This window comes from Theropithecus gelada, chromosome 10 (genome assembly GCF_003255815.1).
Source record: "Theropithecus gelada isolate Dixy chromosome 10, Tgel_1.0, whole genome shotgun sequence".
NCBI lineage: Eukaryota > Metazoa > Chordata > Mammalia > Primates > Cercopithecidae > Theropithecus > Theropithecus gelada.
In genome coordinates this window covers 32293974-32315479 of record NC_037678.1, presented here as the reverse complement: position 1 = coordinate 32315479, position 21506 = coordinate 32293974, and the positions used below count along the sequence as shown (strand labels likewise).

General features: G+C 53.2%; 1 protein-coding gene across 5 annotated transcripts in view; it reads right to left on the bottom strand.

The window, feature by feature from the left end:
* Positions 1-222: 222 nt before the first annotated feature.
* TANGO2 (transport and golgi organization 2 homolog) overlaps positions 223-21506 on the bottom strand; it is a 52031-nt gene continuing 30747 nt past the window's right edge. For 2 of the 5 annotated variants that reach the window (XM_025400106.1, XM_025400105.1), the window contains 6 exons: positions 13858-13977; positions 12891-13005; positions 10436-10506; positions 4747-4900; positions 2695-2799; positions 223-1591 (listed from right to left, as the gene is read on the bottom strand). In XM_025400106.1, coding sequence (XP_025255891.1) covers positions 1471-1591; positions 2695-2799; positions 4747-4900; positions 10436-10506; positions 12891-13005; positions 13858-13977 — 686 coding nt within the window. In that variant the 3' untranslated portion in view covers positions 223-1470. The remainder of the gene's footprint in view (positions 1592-2694; positions 2800-4746; positions 4901-10435; positions 10507-12890; positions 13006-13857; positions 13978-21506) is intronic. The other 3 variants (XM_025400108.1, XM_025400107.1, XM_025400109.1) reach the window with 2 other exon arrangements.

Sequence of the window (21506 nt, the reverse complement as noted above, 5' to 3'; positions counted from 1 at the left end):
ACTGGCCCCATAACCGGCATCTACCACATCCCACACGCATGGGGTCTCTCGCGGCGGCCCCTGCCCAAGGACAGATGGGCTGACCCACAGGCATCCACAAGTGGGGCTGAAGAAGCCGTGAGGAAAAGGGGAGGTGGGAAGGGCCTTGTCCAGGGTGTCTGGCTGCATGGGAGACGCAACAGCTCCCACTGGCACCCTGCACACAAGGGAAAGGCCTCGAAATGCGCTCACCAAAGCCTCAAGTTTTATTATCAGCAGCTCACATTCGGGTACAGGTTCCTATGAAGATTGCCTCACCTGGTGGGAGGAGGGAGAGAGCAGGGCTGGCTGAGATGGGGCTGCCAGGGCCATGGCCTCCAGCTGGGTAAGCGGGAATCTGAGAGCCCCTGGTGCACACGGAGCCTCCTGGCACACACAGGATTGTCCCAAACACAAAGCACCCTGGCACACTCAAGGGCACTGAATCTGGCAATGAGTCTGCACTTCTGTTATGAGAGTGGGTTTTTCGGCCAGGTGCGGTGGCTCACGCCTGTAATCCCAGCACTTTGGGAGGCCGAGGCAGGTGGATCACCATGTCAGGAGTTCAAGACCAGCCTGACCAACCTGGTGAAACCCTGTCTCTACTAAAAATACAAAACTTAGCTGGGCGTGGTGGCACATGCCTGTAATCCCAGCTACTCAGGAGGCTGAGGCAGGAGAATCGCTTGAACCTGGGAGGTGGAGGTTGCAGTGAGCTGAGATCGTGCCACTGCACTCCAGCCTGGGCAACAGAGCAAGACTCCATCTCAAAAAAAAGAGAGTGGGTTTTTCTCAGGTCTTCTTTGTGCCCAGTTCCAAATGTGGCTGTCTCCTCTGCAGGAGCAGGTCTGCTTGTCAAGAATTCAAGCATGCCTTGTGCTCTGTGGCCACAGGAGAGGAGGGGCCGCTTTTAAATACAAGCCTACTCCTGTCATCGGACTAGAACGAAGGCCCACTGGCCAGAAGCACATGAGAGGTGACAGTTGCCTTTCTGCCTTGTCCAGCATCGTGTGTGTGCATGTCTGTGCAACTGTGCATGTGTGCACATGTGTAGTACACCTATGCATGTACATGTGCATGTGCCTGTGTCGGTGTCCATGTATATGCCTTGCGTGTGTGTGCTTGTGCACGTGCAGGAGTGTATGGGTGTGCCGTGTGTGTGCCTGTGTACATGTGCAAGATGGGCTCCGGTGTATCCACATGTTCATGGTGTACCTGGGCCAGTCCTAGACCTGGTGTCAGACTCTGCTGCTCCCCACTGGCGTAAAGGCAGACCCTGAGCTGGGCATGGGGACACAGACAGGTAACACGCAAACCACACGGTCCTGATCCAGGGGATGCTGGCCAAGCCACGGGCAGTGCAATGCAGTATGGCCAAGGAAGGTTTCCTGTCCACAGTGCCCCTCAAGGCAGGGCCCCCCAGGAGCCCACTGGCCACGCCCAGAGGTGGTGTTAGTTCTGTAGTGTGAACTCGTAGGTTCTGGTCTCCCAGCGGGAGAGGTCCTTGTCCATCATGCTACGCTCAGTGAAGGTCACGTGGCCGTCTGCATCTACCAGGATGATGGTGTTGGTTCTGAAAGAGAGCAGGGTCCCTCGTTCACCTGGTGTCCCTCAGCCCTACCCTGCCTGTCACAGCTACAGCTAGGGCAAGAATGCAGGCAGGTAGAGGCAGGACCCCCATGCCTGGAGGCTGTGCCAAGTCACCGAAGAACAGCAGCCTCAGCCTTGGGGATGATGAGGGGCCGTCAGTGGCATGTGAGCTTCTGGTTGGCTCCGCAGGCCCACGCTAAGTGAGTCCTGCCACCTTCACTAGGAACCACCCCACCTTGCCCTGCTCTCCCTGTGTAGCATGAGCCACGGCACACAGAAGCCTGTGGGCTGACCACACGCTTCCCCCTCGGAGGCCCAGGTTCCCAGACACAGCCACGCTTGGTTCTTCCAAGAGGTCAAGCTGTTGACCACTTGGGGCCCAGGCCTCCTCTGGAAGACTCCCCTCCTGTGCCCTCTCTCCGAATGCCCAGGCCATGCCAGCCCACCTGAAGCAAACATTCAGCGCACTCTCCTCTCCTCCAACCCTCTCTGCTGTGGGCTTTGCAGACAGAGGGTGGCACCGGATTCCCCAGCAGCCCTGGCACAGGGTGGTTCCCAGGGCAGACACACACTCAGTGTTCCCCGTGGGGTGGGACCCAGTGGCCATGCCATCAAAGAGAGGACTTGGCACCTGCCTTTCCCTCATACACAGGAATATGAGTCTATGATAGAGGAGGGGCTGAAAGAAATGGCACTGTGCACTTGCCAATGGGCTGGCCAGCCCCAGGCGGGAACGCTGGCCAGCAGCTGCCACCCAAGGGTACAGCCCGCAGGCCTAGTGCCACCATGGTGCTGGGGCGTTTGCCCACAGGGATCCACCAATGTGCAGGCAGCCCTGAGGCCATCCTGGCCCCGTGTGGCTATGTACTGGCTCCTAAAGCCCAGCCTATGGGGCCCTGGGAGCCTGTGGTATCTGCTCACCCTGTAGCTGCATCTGGACAGGGCAGAAGCTCTGGAATCCACTCAGGCGAGGAAGGAGCCTGGCCCTCGCTATGGAACATGGGGGCACTTGGCTTCTTTGCCGGCCCTCTAGTGTGGAAGGTGGGACATGGGATAGGAGGTGGCGCACCCACCGGGCTGCAATACCTGGTGCCGTAGCCAGGGCAGCGCACACACACAGCTGCGTACTTGCTCAGCACGGGCTGCACGTACTCCCCGCCCTGGTCCTCGATGGCCGGGTCTGGCAGCTGCCTGCAGGATGGAGGGAAGCGGTGGCCATTAGTCCCTCTGTGGCCTGCCCATAGCTCGGTCTAGCCCCATCCCACCTGGTGGCCTAACTGGCTCTGGGGAGTGGCCGGGGAACTGCAAGACTTATTTCTTTTTTTTTTTTTTTTTGAGACGGAGTCTCGCTCTGTCGCCCAGGCTGGAGTGCAGTGGCCGGATCTCAGCTCACTGTAAGCTCTGCCTCCCGGGTTTAGGCGATTCTCCTGCCTTAGCCTCTGCAGTAGCTGGGACTACAGGCGCCTGCCACCTCACCCGGCTAGTTTTTTTTGTATTTTTTAGTAGAGACGGAGTTTCACCGTGTTAGCCAGGATGGTCTCGATCTCCTGACCTCGTGATCCGCCCATCTCGGCCTCCCAAAGTGCTAGGATTACAGGCTTGAGCCACCGCGCCCGGCCAAGGCTTGTTTCTTTTCTTCTTTTCTTTTTTCTCTTCTCTTCTCTTTTCTCTTCTTTTCTTTTTTTGAGGCAGAGTTTCACTCTTGTCACCCAGACTAGAGTGCAATGGCTCGATCTTGGCTCACTGCAACTTCCACCTTCCGAGTTCAAGCGATTCTCCTGACAGAAGTCCACTCAAGCCAGACATTGTAGCTAGCATCAGGGCTCCAGTCGTCAGCTGGGATTACAGGTGTGCACCACCAAGCCTATCTAATTTTGTATTTTTAGTAGAGACAGAGTTTCACCATGTTGGCCAGGTTGGTCTTGACCTCCTGACCTCAGGTGATGCACCCACCTCGGCTTCCCAAAGTGCTGAGATCACAGGCATGCGCCACCACAACAGGCCTGTTTCCTACACGTTTCTGCTCAAGGCGGAAAATCTCCATCTACCCTTAACTTATGACTCAATCGTAGAGCTTTGGCCCCAGATGGCACACACAAGCTCCCTGCCTGCCCCAAGAGGTGCCCTGTGGGCATCTGCCCCTGTGACAGAAGTCCACTCAAACCAGCCATTGTAGCTAGCACTGGGGCTCCAGCCATCAGTGAGGGCAGCCAGGGCCGGTCCTCGGCCTGTCCCAGATGGCACGCTGTAAGTGTGGACTTACAGCTGGGCACGCCCAGGTGGGGCTCTTCCAATGAGGCAGTGATGCTGAGGCTGAAGGATGAGGCCACAGAGATCAGCGGCCCAGAGGAGAGGGAGGGTAGACAGGGGGCAGAAAGGGGCCCCAGGGGGAGGAGTGGGAGACAGTCCATGGGGGCTTCTCTGAAGGGGGCAAGCTGGACAAGGTGGGAGTGGATGCTGGGTCACCTGGGCAGGGCAGTGGTCTGACCTGGGTGGGGAACGAGGGATGGGTGGGGCATCTTGCTCAGTGGGAGAAAGGCCGGCACGGCAAGCACCAGGACCCCTGGCTGGGGCAACCAAGACCCCGGTGCCTGGCACCTGAGGGGCCTTGAGGCCTACAGGCAAGGAAGTGGGTGGGGGCACCTACACCCAGGCAGTTCCCGGAACTGCAAGTCCCTGCCCAGCACTCAGCCCAGGGTCGCTGGGGACAGACCGCATGCGGGAAGCCCCATCAACCCTGAGAGTGCTGACCCTGGCCACTCATTTCCATGATTTGTCTCTTCCGCCTGGGTTTGCTGAGTGTCTAGAATCTTCTGGAACTTCCCGCTAGCCCTCAGCATGCAGAGGGGAGCATCCATCTGCTCTGGGCCCCATGTGGCTGCATCAAGCCTCTGGGCACACTGAGCCTCCCCTGGGCCTGGGCCTGGGCCCATCTCCTGTCATCAAATGTCCCTGGTGTTGGAAACCTCAGCTGGCTCGAGGGGACAGGCAGGGAGGACAGCATGTCCATCAGCTTCCTTGCAGCTGGGGACCCAGCCTGGCCACCTCCACGGGCCTCCCAGGGCGGCAGGGCCTGCCTTTCCCTCTGCCCTGGTTGGGAGACACCAGGGCTCACCCCAGCAGGACCCGCCCACTCACGCCTCTTCATTGTTGAGCACATCCAGGAGGTCGGAAATGAGCACGTCCTTGGGCAGTGCCTGGCTCCGTTCCACAGCCTCCAGGAAGAGCTGCTTCCCAAAGCACAGCTTCCTCCAGGGCGTCTCCAGCAGCGCGTTGCTCAGCCCGTAGGTGCCTGTGGGGAGTAATCGGCTGGCCATGCAGAGGCCTTGCTGTGCCATGTCAGGGCAAATTGCCACCTGCCACCCACCTAACACGGGGTACAGCTGGGGACAATGAAATCAGGCCAGACTGAGGCCAAGCCACTCCATGCTCCAGCACCTTCCCTATGCTCATTCCTGACCTCACGGCTTGGCAAAGAGTAGAGAACTCAGCAGTAGGCGGAAAGGGGCACCCACAGAAGACCACAAGGCACAGATGCCCAGCAGCATGGATGGATGAATAAGAAATGAGCAACCTGAAATCTCACAGGCAAAGGGGGCAGCCAAGAGGGAACCTCTCCATCTCACGCCAGGTTGGGGGGCCACCTGAGAAGTTCAAGAGCGGGAGAATTAGCCATCAGAGGCCAGGAGGCACCCACCATAATCATGTCCCTATCTGGGGAACCCCCAACAGTGCCACACAGTGGGCACAGGTGCAGGCTAGGCCTCAGCAGAGCATGGCCCACCTCTGCATACCAGCCAGGCCCCTGGCTAGGAGAGCCAGGGGGCTCAGTGCACAGACTCTGAACTGTGGCTTCTCAGAACAAGCTCCCAGAGTGTTGGCAGAAGGCAAGGCCAACAGGAAAAGGGTTTCTCATGACACAAAAAGCGAAGGGGAGGGACTTGAGGTGGAGAAGCACCTCACCTCAGAGGCTCTTCTCTAGAAGCCAGAGCAGCAGGGGTGGGCTTGATGGGAGCCATGCACCCCAAATGATGCACCAGGGAGACCAAGACACCACCCCTTTCCCTGTCAGACTTCCAGGAGAATATCTTGGCCAAGGCATTTCTCAGGGAGACAGCCCTGGCTCTGCCAGGGCCCCCAGAGCCAAGCCTCCAGCCCCAGGTGTCACAGTGCTTTTGCCATCATGAACGACATGGAAGACCATTCAACTGCATAGTCGTGGGCAAAGAATGGAGCTGGACTCTGGACTCTACCTCACATCATACACAAAAGATAACTCAGGTCGAGAGAGGTGGCTCACTCCTATAATCCCAGCACATCGGGAGGCTGGGGCAGGAGGATCACTGGAGCCCAGGAGTTCAAGACCAGCCTGGGCAAAATAGTGAGACCTTATCTCTACAAAACATTACAAGTTAGCTGGACATGGTGGCATACATCTGCAGTCTCAGCTACTTGGGAGGGAGGATCTCTTTTTTATTTTTTATTTTTGAGACGGAGTGTTGCTCTGTTGCCCAGGCTGGAGTGCAGTGGCACGATCTCGGTTTACTGCAAGCTCCGCCTCCTGGGTTCACGCCATTCTCCTGCCTCAGCTTCTGGAGTAGCTGGGACTACAGGCACCCACCACCATGCCCAGCTACTTTTTTCTATTTTTTAGTAAAGACAGGGTTTCACCATGTTAGCCAGGATGGTCTCGATCTCCTGACCTTGTGATCTGCCCGCCTTAGTCTCCCAAAGTGCTGGGATTACAAGCATGAGCCACCGCGCCCGACCAGGGAGGGAGGATCTCTTAAGGCCAGGAGGTTGAGGGTGTAGTGAGTCATGACTGCACCACTGCACTCCAGCCTGGGTGACAGAGCCAGACCCTGTCTCAAAAAAAAAAAAAAAAAAAAGTTAACTTAAATCAAACTAAAGACCCAAGTGAAAGAGCAAAAACTATAAAACTCTAAGAAGAAAGTATCGGAGGAAAGCTTCATGACCTTAGATTAGGCAATGGTTTCTTAGAAAAGAAACCAAAATGATGAGCAACAGAAAAAAAAAGAAAGAGACACAGGACTTAAAAATTTAAAGCTTTGTGCTTTAAATAAGAGACTTGTAACTAGAATGAATGTATAAGGCACTCCTATAACTCAAAAAGACAACCCAATTTGAATAACCATTTCTCCAAAGAAGACATACAAACGGCCAGCGAGCATGAGAATAGCTGTTCAACATCATAGCCATCAGAGAAATGCAAACTAAACCACAAGTCCACACTACTTCACACCCACTATCATGGCTATCACCAAAAACACAGAAAATAGCAAGTGTTGGTGAGGATTCAGAGAAGCTGCAACCCGCATTCATTGCTGGTGGGAATGTATAAGGCTGCAGCAGCTTTGAGAAACAGTTTGGATATTCCTCAAAAGGTTAAACAGGGTTACTATACAACTTAACAACTCCATTCCTAGGTATTCACACAAGAGCCATAAAAACATACGACCACACAAACGCTGTGAGGTCACACTGTGAGCAGCACTGTTTATAACAGGTGAAAGGTGGAAACAATGCAAGTGTCCATTAAGGGATGAAGGGAAGAAACAAAAAGTACCAACTGGCTTGAGGGTTCAGGGCAGCTGGCTTGGCAACTCCTTAAATTCCTATGGCTACAAGAAAAAACACACTCTTGATAAACTCCCTCACAATAGCAGCGATCACACACATTATCTTAACTCATTATCACACATTATCAAGACCCTCTTAACTCTGACTTACAGCCCAGACTACTACAACCCCGATTGGACACAGAATCAGCCTTCAAACACTCTTTTCTGATAAGCAACTACAGACCGTAAGCTGGTTTCAGCAGTTCATAGAGGCTGCACTCCGTGTCCTAGAGCTCACCTTCTGATGGAAAGAGCCAGATTTTACCCCATTTTAATGCTAAAACCCCACCCCAAAGTGAACATGGGATGTATGTTACATATATGTTTATCTATTGCATATGTTCTCGGGTCCCCTCATAAATATGTATGGATTTTCCCCAAACCTATTGAATATGTATGACTCTATTGTGTGATATGGACCTCAGGAGACATAAAACTCAAACTGCCCTTCTCCTCTTTAAAGAGAGCACCTCAGTCCATGCTAGAGACTCTCTCTTCCAAGTCTGTAAACTGATACGGCGAATAAAACTCTCCTTTCTACTATTTAGCCATGCTGGTGAGGTTTTTTTGGTTTTTTTGGTTTTTGGTTTTTTTTTGAGACGGAGTCTCACTGTATCTCCCAGGCTGGAGTGCAGTGGCGCGATCTCGGCTCACTTGCAAGCTCCGCCTCCTGGGTTCACGCCATTCTCCTGCCTCAGCCTCCCGAGTAGCTGGGGTTACAGGCGCCTGCCACCATGCCCAGCTAATTTTTTGTATTTTTAGTAGAGACGGGGTTTCACCGTGTTAGCCAGGATGGTCTTGATCTCCTGACCTCGTGATCCGCCTGCCTCAGCCTCCCAAAGTGCTGGGATTACAGGTGTGAGCCACCGCGCCCGGCCGCTGGTGGGTTTTTAGACAACACTAAGTGAAAAAAGTCCCCTAAACTACGTATTATAGGATTCCCTTTATACAAAGTGTCCAGAATAGGCAAATCCACAGATAGAATGCAGATTAAAGGTTGCAGGGGCTGAAGAAGCAGGAACTGAGGAGTGGCTGCTGATGGGTATGGCTTTCTTTGGGGATCAAGAAAAGGTCCTGGAATTAGGTAGTGATGATGGTTACTCAACTCTGTGAATGAACTGAAACCTACTGAATGATACACTTTAAATGCATGAACTGTGCTGCTAGTCAGTCATATCTCAATAAAGCTGTTATCAAAAAAATAAAGGCAACGTGGACCAGGTGGGGCAGGCTCAGGGATGAGGCAGAATGTAGACAGAAATAAGTTCCCCAAAATAACAACTGAGCAGAAAATAAGCATCTCTGGCCATGGAGGTCTCAGCCTTTGAGAACCGTGGGTGTCACGTGGATGGTTAGAGCGACTGCCCCAGAGGCCTCTGGGCCAATGTTCAGAATGAGGGGGTGGTAGGGGGTCTCTGGTTTTGCACCTTTTAGTTTCCAGTTCTCTCCTGGGCAGTCACAGGCTCAGCGTGGCCCAACTCCACTGCCACAGACCCACCCTGCTACACATTCCAACCCCACGGACCCTGAACTGACAGGGAGGTCCTGGGGCAGGTGGAACAGCAAGAGCTGGCTGAGACAGTCAGAACAATCCTTTGCAAGCTCAGGACCTTCTGGGGCCACATCCCTGCCTCGCTGGTAGTGTCTGTGTCTGTGCCACTGCCCAGCTCTTGGGAGCTCAGGTGGACTGCCCACAGTTGTATTCAAGGTAGGGAGGGGAAGACCAGGGTCACAGAGGGTGGCCGGAAGAACGAGCCCCAGGTGGAGGAGAGGGCATCAGCTGGTATGCGTGGGGCCAATGGGTGGGAGACACTGGAAGCCACCTTCCAGGCAGATGCCTCCTCTGGAGATCCCAACTAGCCCAGGGGTTCGGGCCTGGGCACTACCCTAGCAAATGGGGTGCTGGGCGCATCTGTGGATGGAAGCTAGCTCCAGTGTGGGCCAGGCAAGGACCATAGGACTCATGATGAGCCCATCAGCACCACCAGCCCCCCAAGATGCAGGAGGAGTGGGGCCACTCAGCTGTCCTGGGGACTGCTTACCATCTACCTTGGGCCCCTCCAGGAATGCTTGGGGCTTCAGTTCCACCATGTATACCCAGTGGGAAGGTGTGCACCTGTGACCTGCAATCTCACTTGGTGATTTATGCCAAATGCCAAAGGAAGTCTGTGTGACGTGGGCACGGAGCTTCAGAGGAGCCAGGGGTGTGAGGGAGCCCCCTCACAGAGGGGTGTAGGTGGCACCAAGGGCACTGACACACTCCTCAGGTGCTGAAACGCCCTGTGTGAGCCAGCAGCTTGAATAGAGGGACCAAAGTGGGCGTTTGAGGCACAGCTCCATGATGCCACCAGCAAGGAGTCTCTGCAAGCAGCGAGCATGGAAGTGAGCGAGCCAGCTGGCCCCGGAACCTGGGCTCCGGTCCCTACAGTTTTGTGCACCCAGGGCAAATGCCGTTTCCCAGGAGTGTTGCTTTGTCCTGGCACCAGACCTGGGACAAGATGCAGACCTCCCTCCCAGAACATGGCTGCAGAGGGGGCAACGTGACACATTCTGTCCAGGTTGGGGCACTGGCAAAGGAAGCTTCCAGGAAATTGCAGCACCCAAGGAAGGGGGAAAGGAAGGACATGCAGCAGGAGGCACAGGCTGGGCAGTGGTGCAGAGCCAGGGCAGGAAGAACGCAGCTGTGGAGTGTGACCTGGTGCAGGGGGGCTTGAGGCCCTGAGGATGGGGACCGGGGATCCGACTGGGGACTGGGTACAGGAGGTGTGCGTCTGTGTGGGGCTGGAGTGGAGTGTGTACATGTGCGTCAGGGAGCAGACCAGGCAAGAACCCGGGTGGTGACGGCCCCAGAGGGTCTGAGAAGGGACAGGCACAGGGCACACTGGGACGGCACAGGAAGCGAGGCTGGGGGTGGCCGGCTGGGCTACAGGGCTGCGGTGGGAAGCCCAGAACAGGGGCATATCTCGCTCAGCAGGAAAGGCCCATGGTGGGGGGCGAGCAGGGAGCCAGGGCTCTCTGAAGTGTCCAGGTGCAGGGCAAGGTCCCTACAGACCATAAGGCACTTAAACGGCCACAAAGTCATCCCAGGAGAGTAATATGACAAGGGCCTGGTCTCTAAAAAGCACAGGGGTAACCTCTGCATAGGAACAGCCCCCCACCCCATCAGGCTGCCAGGGCAGGCTCACCTGGCGTCAAAACGATGGGATCAGGCTCCCCTCGGTTCCCATAGTAGCAAATGACGTCTCCCTTTGCTGTGCTGCAGACCAAGGGGAGAGAATGTCAGACTACAGCCATAGGGTGTCCTCCCCCGACACTGCCTGGGGATCTCACAGCCCTGTTTCTGGAGGCTAGCGATGTGCATAGTAGCCCACTGTGGCCAGGTCAGGGGCTTGCAGGACCCAGCCCCTTGGGCACCTGGCAGGCAGGGTCATGGAGGCCCCAGCTCTTGTCCAGCATCATGGATATGTTCCCAGCTCACCTCGGGGTCCACCAGCCTGGGAAGCACAACATCTAAAAGGCCTTCCTGCCTTGCCGAATGCCCCATGGCATGGGCACACAAAAGGCTGCCCATGGGGACAACTGCAGGGCTGAGCCGCATCCCCACATCACCAACCTCTCCATCAGGCCCCCCACCACAGCTCATCTCTGAGCGTTTCTGGACAGGTGGCCCCAGGGTGATTTAGGCTTCCAAAAAAAGCGCCAAAGACCACATTTTCCTACTTTCATGTGTTAAGTGTACAATTAAAATAGTTAAGGGACAGTTGAGCTAGGCATAGTGGCTCATGCCTATAGTCCCAGCTACTCTGGAGGCTGAGGAGGGAGGACTGCTTGAGGCCAGAAGTTTGAAACCAGACTGGGCAACATAGCAAGACCCCATCTCTACAAAATAAATTAATTTTAAAAAAGAAAATAGTTAAAAATGCTCCCCAGCTGAAAATATTCCAATCCTCAATACCACAGTAAGTCTTCTAGAACTTGAAGTGCCTTTTTTGCAAAGTGAAGAGGATCTCTTTGTGGTCTGTGAGATGCCCTCCCAGGCCAGATGCTGGGCATGGAGCCCTGGCCCTTCGAGATGAACAGATGCAGAGAAAGAGCCAGGTGTGGTGTCTTCCTCCCCAAGTGCTGCCCACCAGGTGGGACCCACCTTCCCCACCCCTAGTAGGCTTCAAGGGCCCCCTGTCCACGTTCACATTCCATTCCCATTCTTCCTCACCATGGTCTTTGGCAACTTTCCTAAGACACTCGGTTCATAATTTCAGAGACTGTTTGTAGGCAAAAAGTTCCTCTGGACTTTCTGTGTAAGGACCTACAGAACTGGACACCCATGCTGGGGCCACTGCCAGCACTACCACAGGCCAGGCGGAGGGCAGGCCTCACCCAGGGATAGCTGTGGCCGTGACAAGCCTCTTTCCTTTCCAGGCCTTGGCTTCCTCATCTGTACCTACCAGCAGGGCTGCTCGCTGACCTCTGATGTCCCCCACCCTCCAGCCTTGGCCCTGGCACCACCTTTTGCCTGACCTGTGGTACACTCTCCTTGCCACTGCCTGTATCCTCAGGCTAGGTCCAGGAGGCTGACGCTCACTCTGCAGCCTTTGGAGCCGGGAGAGTTGCACAGGCTCTGAGGAGCCCAAGACCCCACGCCCCAACCACAGGAGCCCATGCATCTGCTCAGGGCATGGTACCCCTGGTACCCCACCTCCACACAGCTGCTGAGTGCCGAGTTCTGCTGGCATCACGGCCACGGATCCATTCTCCTGAGGCTAAGTCAGACCCACATGGAACTACTGACCAGGGAAAGTGGTTCCTGAGCATGGAGGCATGTAGGGAGCACACAGGCTCTGCCACCTGGAGTCACAAAGGCATGGGCAGGAAGAAGGGCTCCGGGCAGCAAGTGCCCCACGCCAGCCCTCGGCTCTCCACCTAGGGGACACCGCAACTCTCTGAGCCTCCATAGCAAGTGCACAGGCCCGTGCGGGGCAGGGCTGGGCATGCCACACACAAGGGATGCTCAACGAACAGCAGGCCTGGGACTTGGGAGCCAGGACAGCGGCCTGTGGACCTGCTCTTGTGGAAGGAAGCAGCTTCAGGGCCCGCCACAGTGTGCCGACCACTTCCCGTTTGCCTGTCCTGGCGGAAGGCCCAGACTACCAGCATTCGCCAAGTTCTGGGGCGTTGGAGGGGGAGGAGGGCAGGAGGGAGGAATGCGCACTTCACAGAAGGGCAAAACACACAAAACCTCTGCAGTTCCTGTGGACTCGTCTCCAACAGGAGCTTCCCTGGGAGCACAGCATCCCAGCCACTCCAGGCCAGGGCTGCCGAGGGCTGCTCTGCACAGCCTGCCCGTGGGAGGGAGGACACCCAGCCAGGGCCACTCTGTGTGACTGTTCTTCACAGCCTCAGCTTTCTCCAGGGAGCCAGCAGCCCTCATGCCATCACAGGAAGCCTTGGGCTTCACTCCCAAATACCCGAGTTGGTACATCTGTGACAGGCTCATTCCTCAGAATGTTTGCCAAGTCATGAGGAGCAACATCCCTGGAGAGGCTGCCACGGCCTCCAGAGGAACCCGGCTTCCTGATGAGCCTGAGGCCTGCCCCCGAGGCAGTGCTGGGCAGAGCCGCCATCCCCCTCTGGCAGACCCACCTCAGGTCGGCTGCTATGAGGTTGAAGCCATTGTACAGATGGCCCTCCATAGAGACCTTCTTCAGGTAGGACAAGCTGTCCACGTCAGTGGTCAGAAAGTGAGTGACAAGTTCACCTGTAGGCAGGGGACAGATGCCGTGTCCACAGCTGCAGGGATGTGCTCTTCCCCCAGGAACACTGATGTGGGGCCCCCTGGGGAGGATGCAGGAAGACGAGGGGACCCACTGGAGCCCTGGCCTGTCATGACTGTCACAAGAGTCAGCCACATCTCATTAGCCTGGCTGCCACTCAGGTCAGCACTGAAAACTGCTCATTTTATTAAAAAAAATTTTTCCTCACTATGTCTTCCTATGGAAATCCAGCATGAAGTAACAACACCTTTCAGTGGGGACAATGTGTGTCCACAGAGCTGTCATCTCAGGGAAGGCATCTACTCTACACACATTCCAGGCAGGGGTCAGTGACACAGCAGTCAGGAGTGACATGCAATGAGGACAAGTGGAGAGTGCTCCCTAAGAGGAGTAAACAGTGCTGTGTTGGTCAGGTGGGAGTGGGCTCCCAGCTGTGACACCAGAGGGCCAGGGCATGGGAAATGGGGATGCCCCTCCTCACTCTTCCTGTCTCTGCCACATACCCCTGCAGCACACCTCAGCGGTGGTGGTGATATGCCCGCAGAAGCCCCCCATCTGCTCCAGGGCCCAGCTTGTCCCCTTCTTGTCCCCACCCTTACCTGGGCTCTGCCCTGCCACGTTATGGCACCGCCCACTCTGGAACCTGGCCTTGCCCCACAGTACCTCAGCCCTGCCCCATCCCACACCTGAGCACAAGCACCTTGGCACTTCCTACCTTGGCCCGCCATGCTCCATCATACATTGGCCAGTCCTGTAGTCCCTTGGCCCCACCTTGTCTCACCTAGGCCCGCCCCACCCCACCCTGTCTCACCTTGGTCGCACCCCACTCGCCTTACCTCGCCCTCGGGCCTGCCAGTCCAGCTGCGGCTGCAGGTAGTTGGTGAGCGCTGCCAGCTTGCCACGTGTGCTGATGCCCAGCCATGTGCCTCCTTCCTTGCCTTCCTCCATGTCCAGCCCTGTGGCAGATGACAGTGTTACCACCACCGATGCCACCCATTCCAGTCCCCCCCCCCGGTCCCCAGCCCTGGGAGACGCATACTCAGCCCAGCTCCTGCCTCAAGCTCCTAGAGGACATTCAACATGCAGCTTGGCCCAGCAGCCCCAGCTATGGAATAGTGGCTGGAACTCTTCAAGGCCAGGCGGCCCCTGGGGCTCATGGGTCATGCAAGCGAGATCCCTGCCCTGAAGGACGACTATGACACCAACCACACCTATCCCAACAGACGCCCTGCAGAACACATCCTCTCACTTGGGCCAGGAGGCTGGCCCTCACTCTGCAACCTTTGGAGCCGGGAGAGTTGCACAGGCTCTGAGGAGCCCAAGCTCCAAGGCTGAGGGGCAGCACTAGGCTCCAATCGCATGAATGGGGTGCAGGGACGCTGGCTATCCTCACCCAGCAGGATGCACCAGGCCCAAAGGGCAGGCCCTTCAGTCGGAGCCCAGCACACAACCAGGACTTTCACCCCCGCCAAATCTTCTGCAGGGCGCAGGCCACTGCTAGTGCCACAAGGTTGGAGAGGCCCGGAAAGCCACAGGAGACCAGGGGGTCATTTTACCCAAAGATTGGGGCAAAAAAGGCTGTCATTAAGATGTTATTTTTATTATTTTATTTTGTTTTTTATTTTTTTGAGACAGGGTCTCACTCTGTCACCCAAGCTGGAGTTCAGTGGCGATCACACAGCTCACTGCAACCTCCACCTCCCAGGCTCAAGCGATCCTCCCACCTCAGCCCAAGTAGCTGGGACCACAGGCGTGCACCATCACACCCGGCTAATTTTTGCACTTTTTTGTACAGACAAGGTTTCACTGTGTTGCCTAGGCTTGTCTCGAACTCCTGGGCTCAAGCGATCCTCCTGTCTCAGCCTCCCAAAGTGCTGGGATTACAGGAGTGAGCCACTGCACTGGCTAGGATGTTATTTTATTTATTTTTATTATTATTATTATTATTATTATTATTATTAGAGACAGAGCTTCACTCTTGTTGCTCAGGCTGGAGTGCAATGGTGCGATCTTGGCTCACTGCAACCTCCACCTCCTGGGTTCAAGCAATTCTCCTGCCTCAGCCTCCTGAGTAGCTGGAATTACAGGCACATGCCATCACGCCCAGCTAATTTTGTATTTTTAGTAGAAACAGAATTTCTCCATGTTGGCCAGGCTGGTCTCGAATTCCCAACCTCAGGTGATCCAGCCACCTTGGCCTCCCAAAGTGCTGGGATTACAGGTGTGATCCACCGTGTCTGGCCCTAAGATGTTATTTTTATAACAATAATCAATTATAACAGAAAAAAAGATATAAAGATCAAAAATAAAGAAATAAAACTGTATTTGTGGCCCCGTGCGGTGACTCACACCTGTAATCCCAGCACTTTGGGAGGCCGAGGTGGGCGGATCACCTGAGGTTGGGAGTTCAAGATCAGCCTGACCAACATGGAGAAACTCCATTTCTATTAAAAATACAAAATTAGCCAGGCGTGGTGGTACATGCCTGTAATCCCAGCTACTCGGGAGGCTGAGGCAGGGGAATCGCTTGAACCCGGGAGATGGAGGTTGCGGTGAGCCGAGATCACGCCATTGCACTCCAGCCTGGGCAACAAGAGCAAAGCTCTGTCTCAAAAACAAACAAACAAAACAAAACTGTATTTGCAACCAGCAGGATCATATATAAAGAAAATCCAAAAGGAATACCAAGACCAATGTATTAGAACTAATAAGTAAATGCTAGCAAGAACTGGAAAGCGAAAATTTAAATATACCATTTATAACAGCATTTTAAAACCCTTGGTGTGATTTAAAAAAAAAAAAAAAGCGAAAATATTTAATGAAAAATGGGTGACAAAGACTGAAAACTCCAGGGCACTGTTGAGGGTCTCAAGTTGAGCTGACTTGATTTAAGGAGAGATGTGCATATTCACCGACTGAAAGATTCAATAGTGGGGTTTTTTTTGTTTGTTTTTTTTTTGTTGTTTTTTGAGACGGAGTCTCAATCTGTCGTCCAGGCTGGAGTGCAGTGGCGAGATCTCGGCTCACTGCAAGCTCCGCCTCCCAGGTTCAGGCCATTCTCCTGCCTCGGCCTCCCGAGAAGCTGGGACTACAGGTGCCCACCACCACACCTGGCTAATTTGTTTGCATTTTTTTAGTAGAGACGGGATTTCACCATGTTAGCCAGGATGGTCTTGATCTCCTGACCTCGTGATCTGCCCACCTTGGCCTCCCAAAGTGCTGGGATTACAGGCGTGAGCCACCGCGCCCAACTTCAATAGTGTGTCTTGCTGTTATTTGTTTCATTGGGTACTTCTTAGACAACTCAGTACTTTTAAGGTGACACTTCTCCCCAAATGACCCATAGATTCAACACCTGCCCAGTCAAAATCCCAGGGGGCTTTTTGTTTTATAGCAATTAACAGACTGACTAAAATATCTATGCGTATACAAAGGAACTGGGATGGCCAAAATAGTCCTGAAAAAGAAGGTAGACCCACACTTTCTGATTTCTATTTTTTTTTTTTTTGAGATGGAGTTTCGCTCTTGTGGCCCAGGCTAGAGTGCAATGGCATGATCTCGGCTCACTGCAACCTCCGCCTCCCAGGTTCAAGTGATTCTCCTGCCTCAGCCTCCCGAGTAGCTGGGATTACAGGCATGGACCACCACACCTGGCTAATTTTGTATTTCTAGTAGAGACGGGGTTTCTCCATGTTGGTCAGACTGGTCTTGAACTCCCAACCTCAGGTAATCTGCCTGCCTCAGCCTCCCAAAGTGCTGAGATTACAGGTGTGAGCCACCGTGCCTAGCCTGATTTCAAGACTTACTAAAAAGCAACAGCACTCAAAGACTGTGTGCTGTTGACATCAAGACAGATATGTAGATCAAAGGGACACAACAGAGGCAGGAATAGACCCACACGTATATGTTCAACTGATGTACAACCAAGTTGCCATAGTAATGAACTAGGCAAAAGAAAACCCATTTAATAAATGATGCTGGAACAACTAGAGAGATTTGGGGGTGGGAGGCAGTAAATCTCAACCCCTACCTCACATTATGTACAAAACCTTGAGATAAATCATAGACCAAACACAAAAACCAAAATTAGGCTTCTAGAAGCAAATGGAAGAAAATATTGTTATATATTTTCCTCTGGGTAGGCAGAGACTTTTTGGATAAGACACAAAAAGAACAACTCATAAAAGAGAAGATAAACTGTACTTTGTTAAAATAAAATATTCTGGCTGGGCACGGTGGCTCACACCTGCAGTCCCAGCACTTTGGGAGGCTAAGGCAGGTGGATCACGAGGTCAAGAGATAGAGCCCATCCTGGCCAACACGGTGATATCCTGTCTCTACTAAAAATACAAAAATTAGCTGGGTGTGGTGGTGCATGCCTGTGGTCCCAGCTACTCCGGAGGCTGAGGCAGGAGAATCGCTTGAACCTGGGAGGTGGAGGTTGCAGTGAGCTGAGATTGCACCACTGCACTCCAGCCTAGCGATAGAATGAGACTGAGACTCTACCTTAAAAAAAAAAAAAAAAAAAAAAAATCCTGCTCACCAAAAGTTATCATTAAGGAAATCAGTAGGCACAAAGGACTCATATCTAGAATGGATAAACAACCTTACAAATCAATAATTAAAACAAGAACAAAACTTCCAAATTTGCCCAAGCAACAAGGACCAGATTTACCCTCCTGCATAAAACAACCAAAAAATATAAATAAAATACATGAAACAATGGTGTATTTATTAGTCTATTCTCACGCTGCTACAAGGACATACCCAAGACTGGGTAATTTATAAAGGAAAGAGATGTGACTCATAGTTCAGCATGGCTGGGGAGGACTCAGGAAACTTACAATCGTGGCGGAAGGGGAAACAAACATGTCCTTCTTCACATGGTAGCAGGAAGAAGTTCCAAGCAAAGCAGGAAAAGCCCCTTGTAAAACCATCAGATCTTGACTGGGAGCCGTGGCTCATGCCTGTAATCCCAGCACTTTGGAAGGCTGAGGCAGGAAGATCACCTGAGGTCAGGAGTTCGAGACCAGCCTGGCCAACATGGTGAAACCCCATCTCTACTAAAAACACAAAAATGAGCCGGACGTGGTGGCAAGCGGCTATAATTCCAGCTACTCAGGAGGCTGAGTCAGGAGAATTGCTTGAACCTGGGAGGTGGAGGTTGCAGTGAGCCAAGATCGCAACATTGCACTCCAGCCTGGGTAACAAGAACAAAACTCTGTCTCAAAAAAAACCAAAACCAAAACCAAAACAAAACAAAACAAAAAACCCCATCAGATTGCGTGGAACTCACTCACTATTATGAGAACAACGGCATGGGGGTAACTGCCCCATGATTCAATTACCTCCCGCTGGGTCTCTCCCAGGACACGTGGGGATTTTGGGAACTACAATTCAAGATGAGATTTGGGTGGGGACACAGCCAAACCATATCAAATGGGTTTTACAAACAAGGATATGAGAGACAGGAAACAAAGTGAGCCCATGATTAGAGAGGCTCCAGGACCCAGCCCAGGGAGTGGCGGGACCGGGCTGAATTCAGCAGACTCCCTGAGCTGAGAAGAGGGGCTTAGTGTTTGGGGAAACTGAGACACCCAGAGTTCATGGCTGCCACAGTTTGGATGTTTGTCCCCCAGATTTCATGTTAAAATCTGATCCCCGGGCTGGGTGAGGTGGCTCACGCCTCTAATCTCAGCACTTTGGGAGGCTGAGGCGGGTGGATTGCCTGAGATCAGGAGTTCCAGACCAGCCAGGCCAACATGGTGAAACCCTGTCTCTACTAAAAAAAAATTAGCTGGGCGTGGTGGCAGGCGCCTGTAATCCCAGCTACTCTGGAGGCTGAGGCAGGAGAATCGCTTAAACGCGGGAGGAGGTTACGGTGAGCCGAGATAGCACCATAGAACTCCAGCCTGGGCAACAATAGTGAAACTCTGTCTCAAAAAAAAAAAAAAACAAACCCAAAAAACTGATCCCCAATGTTGGAGGTGGGGCCTAATGGGAGACAGATCTACCTAATGGCAGATCCTTCATGAATGGTGCTGTCCTCACAGTGATGAGTCCTAGCTCTATTAGTTCCTCTGAGAACTGATTGTTTAAAACAGCGTGGCACCTCCCCGCTCTCTCTGGCTTCCTCTCTCCGCGTGTGATCTGCACATACCACCTCCCCTTCCCCTTCCATCATCATTGGAAGCTTCCTGAGGCCTGCATCAGAAGCAGATGCTGACACCATGCTTCAGGTCCCCTGCAGAACTCTAAGCCAAATAAACCTCTTTTCTTTATAAATTACCCAGTCTTGTGGATCACTTGAGGTCAGGAGTTCGAGACCAGCCCAGCCAACCTGGTGAAACCCCATCCCTACTAAAAATACAAAAATTGGGCTGGGGGAGGGATAGCGTTAGGAGAAATACCCAATGTAAATGACGAGCTGATGGGTACAGCAAACCAACATGGCACATGTATACCTATGTATCAAACCTGCACGCTGTACACATGTACCCTAGAACTTAAAGTATAATAGTAAAAAAAACACAAAAATACAAAAATTAGCTGGGCGTGGTGCCAGGTGCCTATAATCTCAGCTACCTGGGAGGCTGAGGCAGGAGAATCACTTGAATCTGGGAGGTAAAGGTTGCAGTGAGCCAAGATCACACCATTGCACTCCAGCCTAAGCAACTGAGCAAGACTCTGTTTCAAAAAAAAAAAAAAGAAAAATTACCCAGCCTTGGCTGGGCACTGTGGCTTATACCTGTAATCCCAGCACTTTGGGAGTCCAAAAAAGGAAGATCACTTCGGGCCAGGAGTTTGAGACTAGCCTGTGTGACACAGCAAGGCTTTGTCGCTATAAATTATTTTTAAAAATGAGCTGGGCATGGTGGTGTGAACTTGTAGTCCCAGCTACTTGGGAGGCGGAGGTCGGAGGATCACTTGAGGCCAGGAGTTAGAGGCTGCAGTGAGACAGGATTGTGCCACTGCACTCTAGCCTGGGCCACAGAGTGAGACTCTATCTCAAAAAAAAAAAAAAAATTGGCCGGGCGCGGTGGCTCAAGCCTGTAATCCCAGCACTTTGGGAGGCCGAGACGGGCGGATCACAAGGTCAGGAGATCGAGACCATCCTGGCTAACACGGTGAAACCCCGTCTCTACTAAAAAACACAAAAAACCAGCCGGGCGAGGTGGTGGGCGCCTGTAGTCCCAGCTACTCAGGAGGCTGAGGCTGAGGCTGGAGAATGACGTGAACCCGGGAGGCGGAGCTTGCAGTGAGCTGAGATCCGGCCACTGCACTCCAGCCCGGGTGACAGCGAGACTCTGTCTCAAAAAAAAAAAAAAAAAAAAAAAATTATCCAGACTCAGCTTTTTCCTTTAGAGCAAGACAAACGAACGAAGACAGTGGCACAAAAATACAGAGAGGAAGGAGCTGCACAGAGAATGTCTGGTCAGCATCTCAGGGAAGAGACTATATGACACTGGGGCAAGAACCACCAGTGCTCACACAGGCCGGGGAGTAGGGCTGGCTCCCAGACACCAGGCTGGAAAACCGCAAGATCCAGGAGCACCGAGAAAAGTACACAGAGGGCATCACAGAGGTGTGGGACAAAGGCAAGTGAACTAATATATGTATGTAACTGGAGGGAAGGAGAGAGTGAGAGAGAAGACAGAAAAACTAATTGAAGAAGTAATGGCCACCAGGCACAGTGGCTCATGCCTCTAATCCCAGCATTTTGGGAGGCCGAGGCAGGCGGATCACCTGAGGTTGGAAGTTTGAGTCCAACTTGACCAACATGGAGAAACCCCATCTCTACTAAAAGTACAAAATTAGCCTGGCGTGGTGGCGCATGCCTGTAATCCCAGCTACTCGGGAGGCTGAAGCAGGAGAATAGCTTGAACCTGGGAGGCAGAGGTTGTGGTGAGCTGAGATGGCACCATTGCACTCCAGCCTGGGCAACAAGAGCGAAACTCCATCTCAAAAAAAAAAAAAAAAAAAAAAAAAGGCCGAGCGCAGTGGCTCAAGCCTCTAATCCCAGCAATTTGGGAGGCCGAGACAGGCGGATCACGAGGTCAGGAGATCGAGACCATCCTGGCTAACATGGTGAAACCCCGTCTCTACTAAAAAAATACAAAAAACTAGCTGGGCGAAGTGGCGGGCGCCTGTAGTCCCAGCTACTCGGGAGGCTGAGGCAGGAGAATGGCGTGAACCCAGGAGGCGGAGCTTGCAGTGAGCTGAGATCCGGCCACTGCACTCCAGCCTGGGCGACACAGCGAGACTCCATCTCAAAAAAAAAAAAAAAAAGAAGTAATGGCCAGATTTTTATGAATTTAACGATTTTGATTTGCATTTCTTTTTTTCTTTTTCTTTTTCTTTTTTTTTTTTTTTGAGACAGGGTCTTACTCTCTTGCCTAGGCTGGACTGTGGTGGCTCAATCTCGGTTCACTGCACCTTCTACCTCCCAGGCTCAGGTGATCCTCCCACCTCAGCCTCCCGAGTA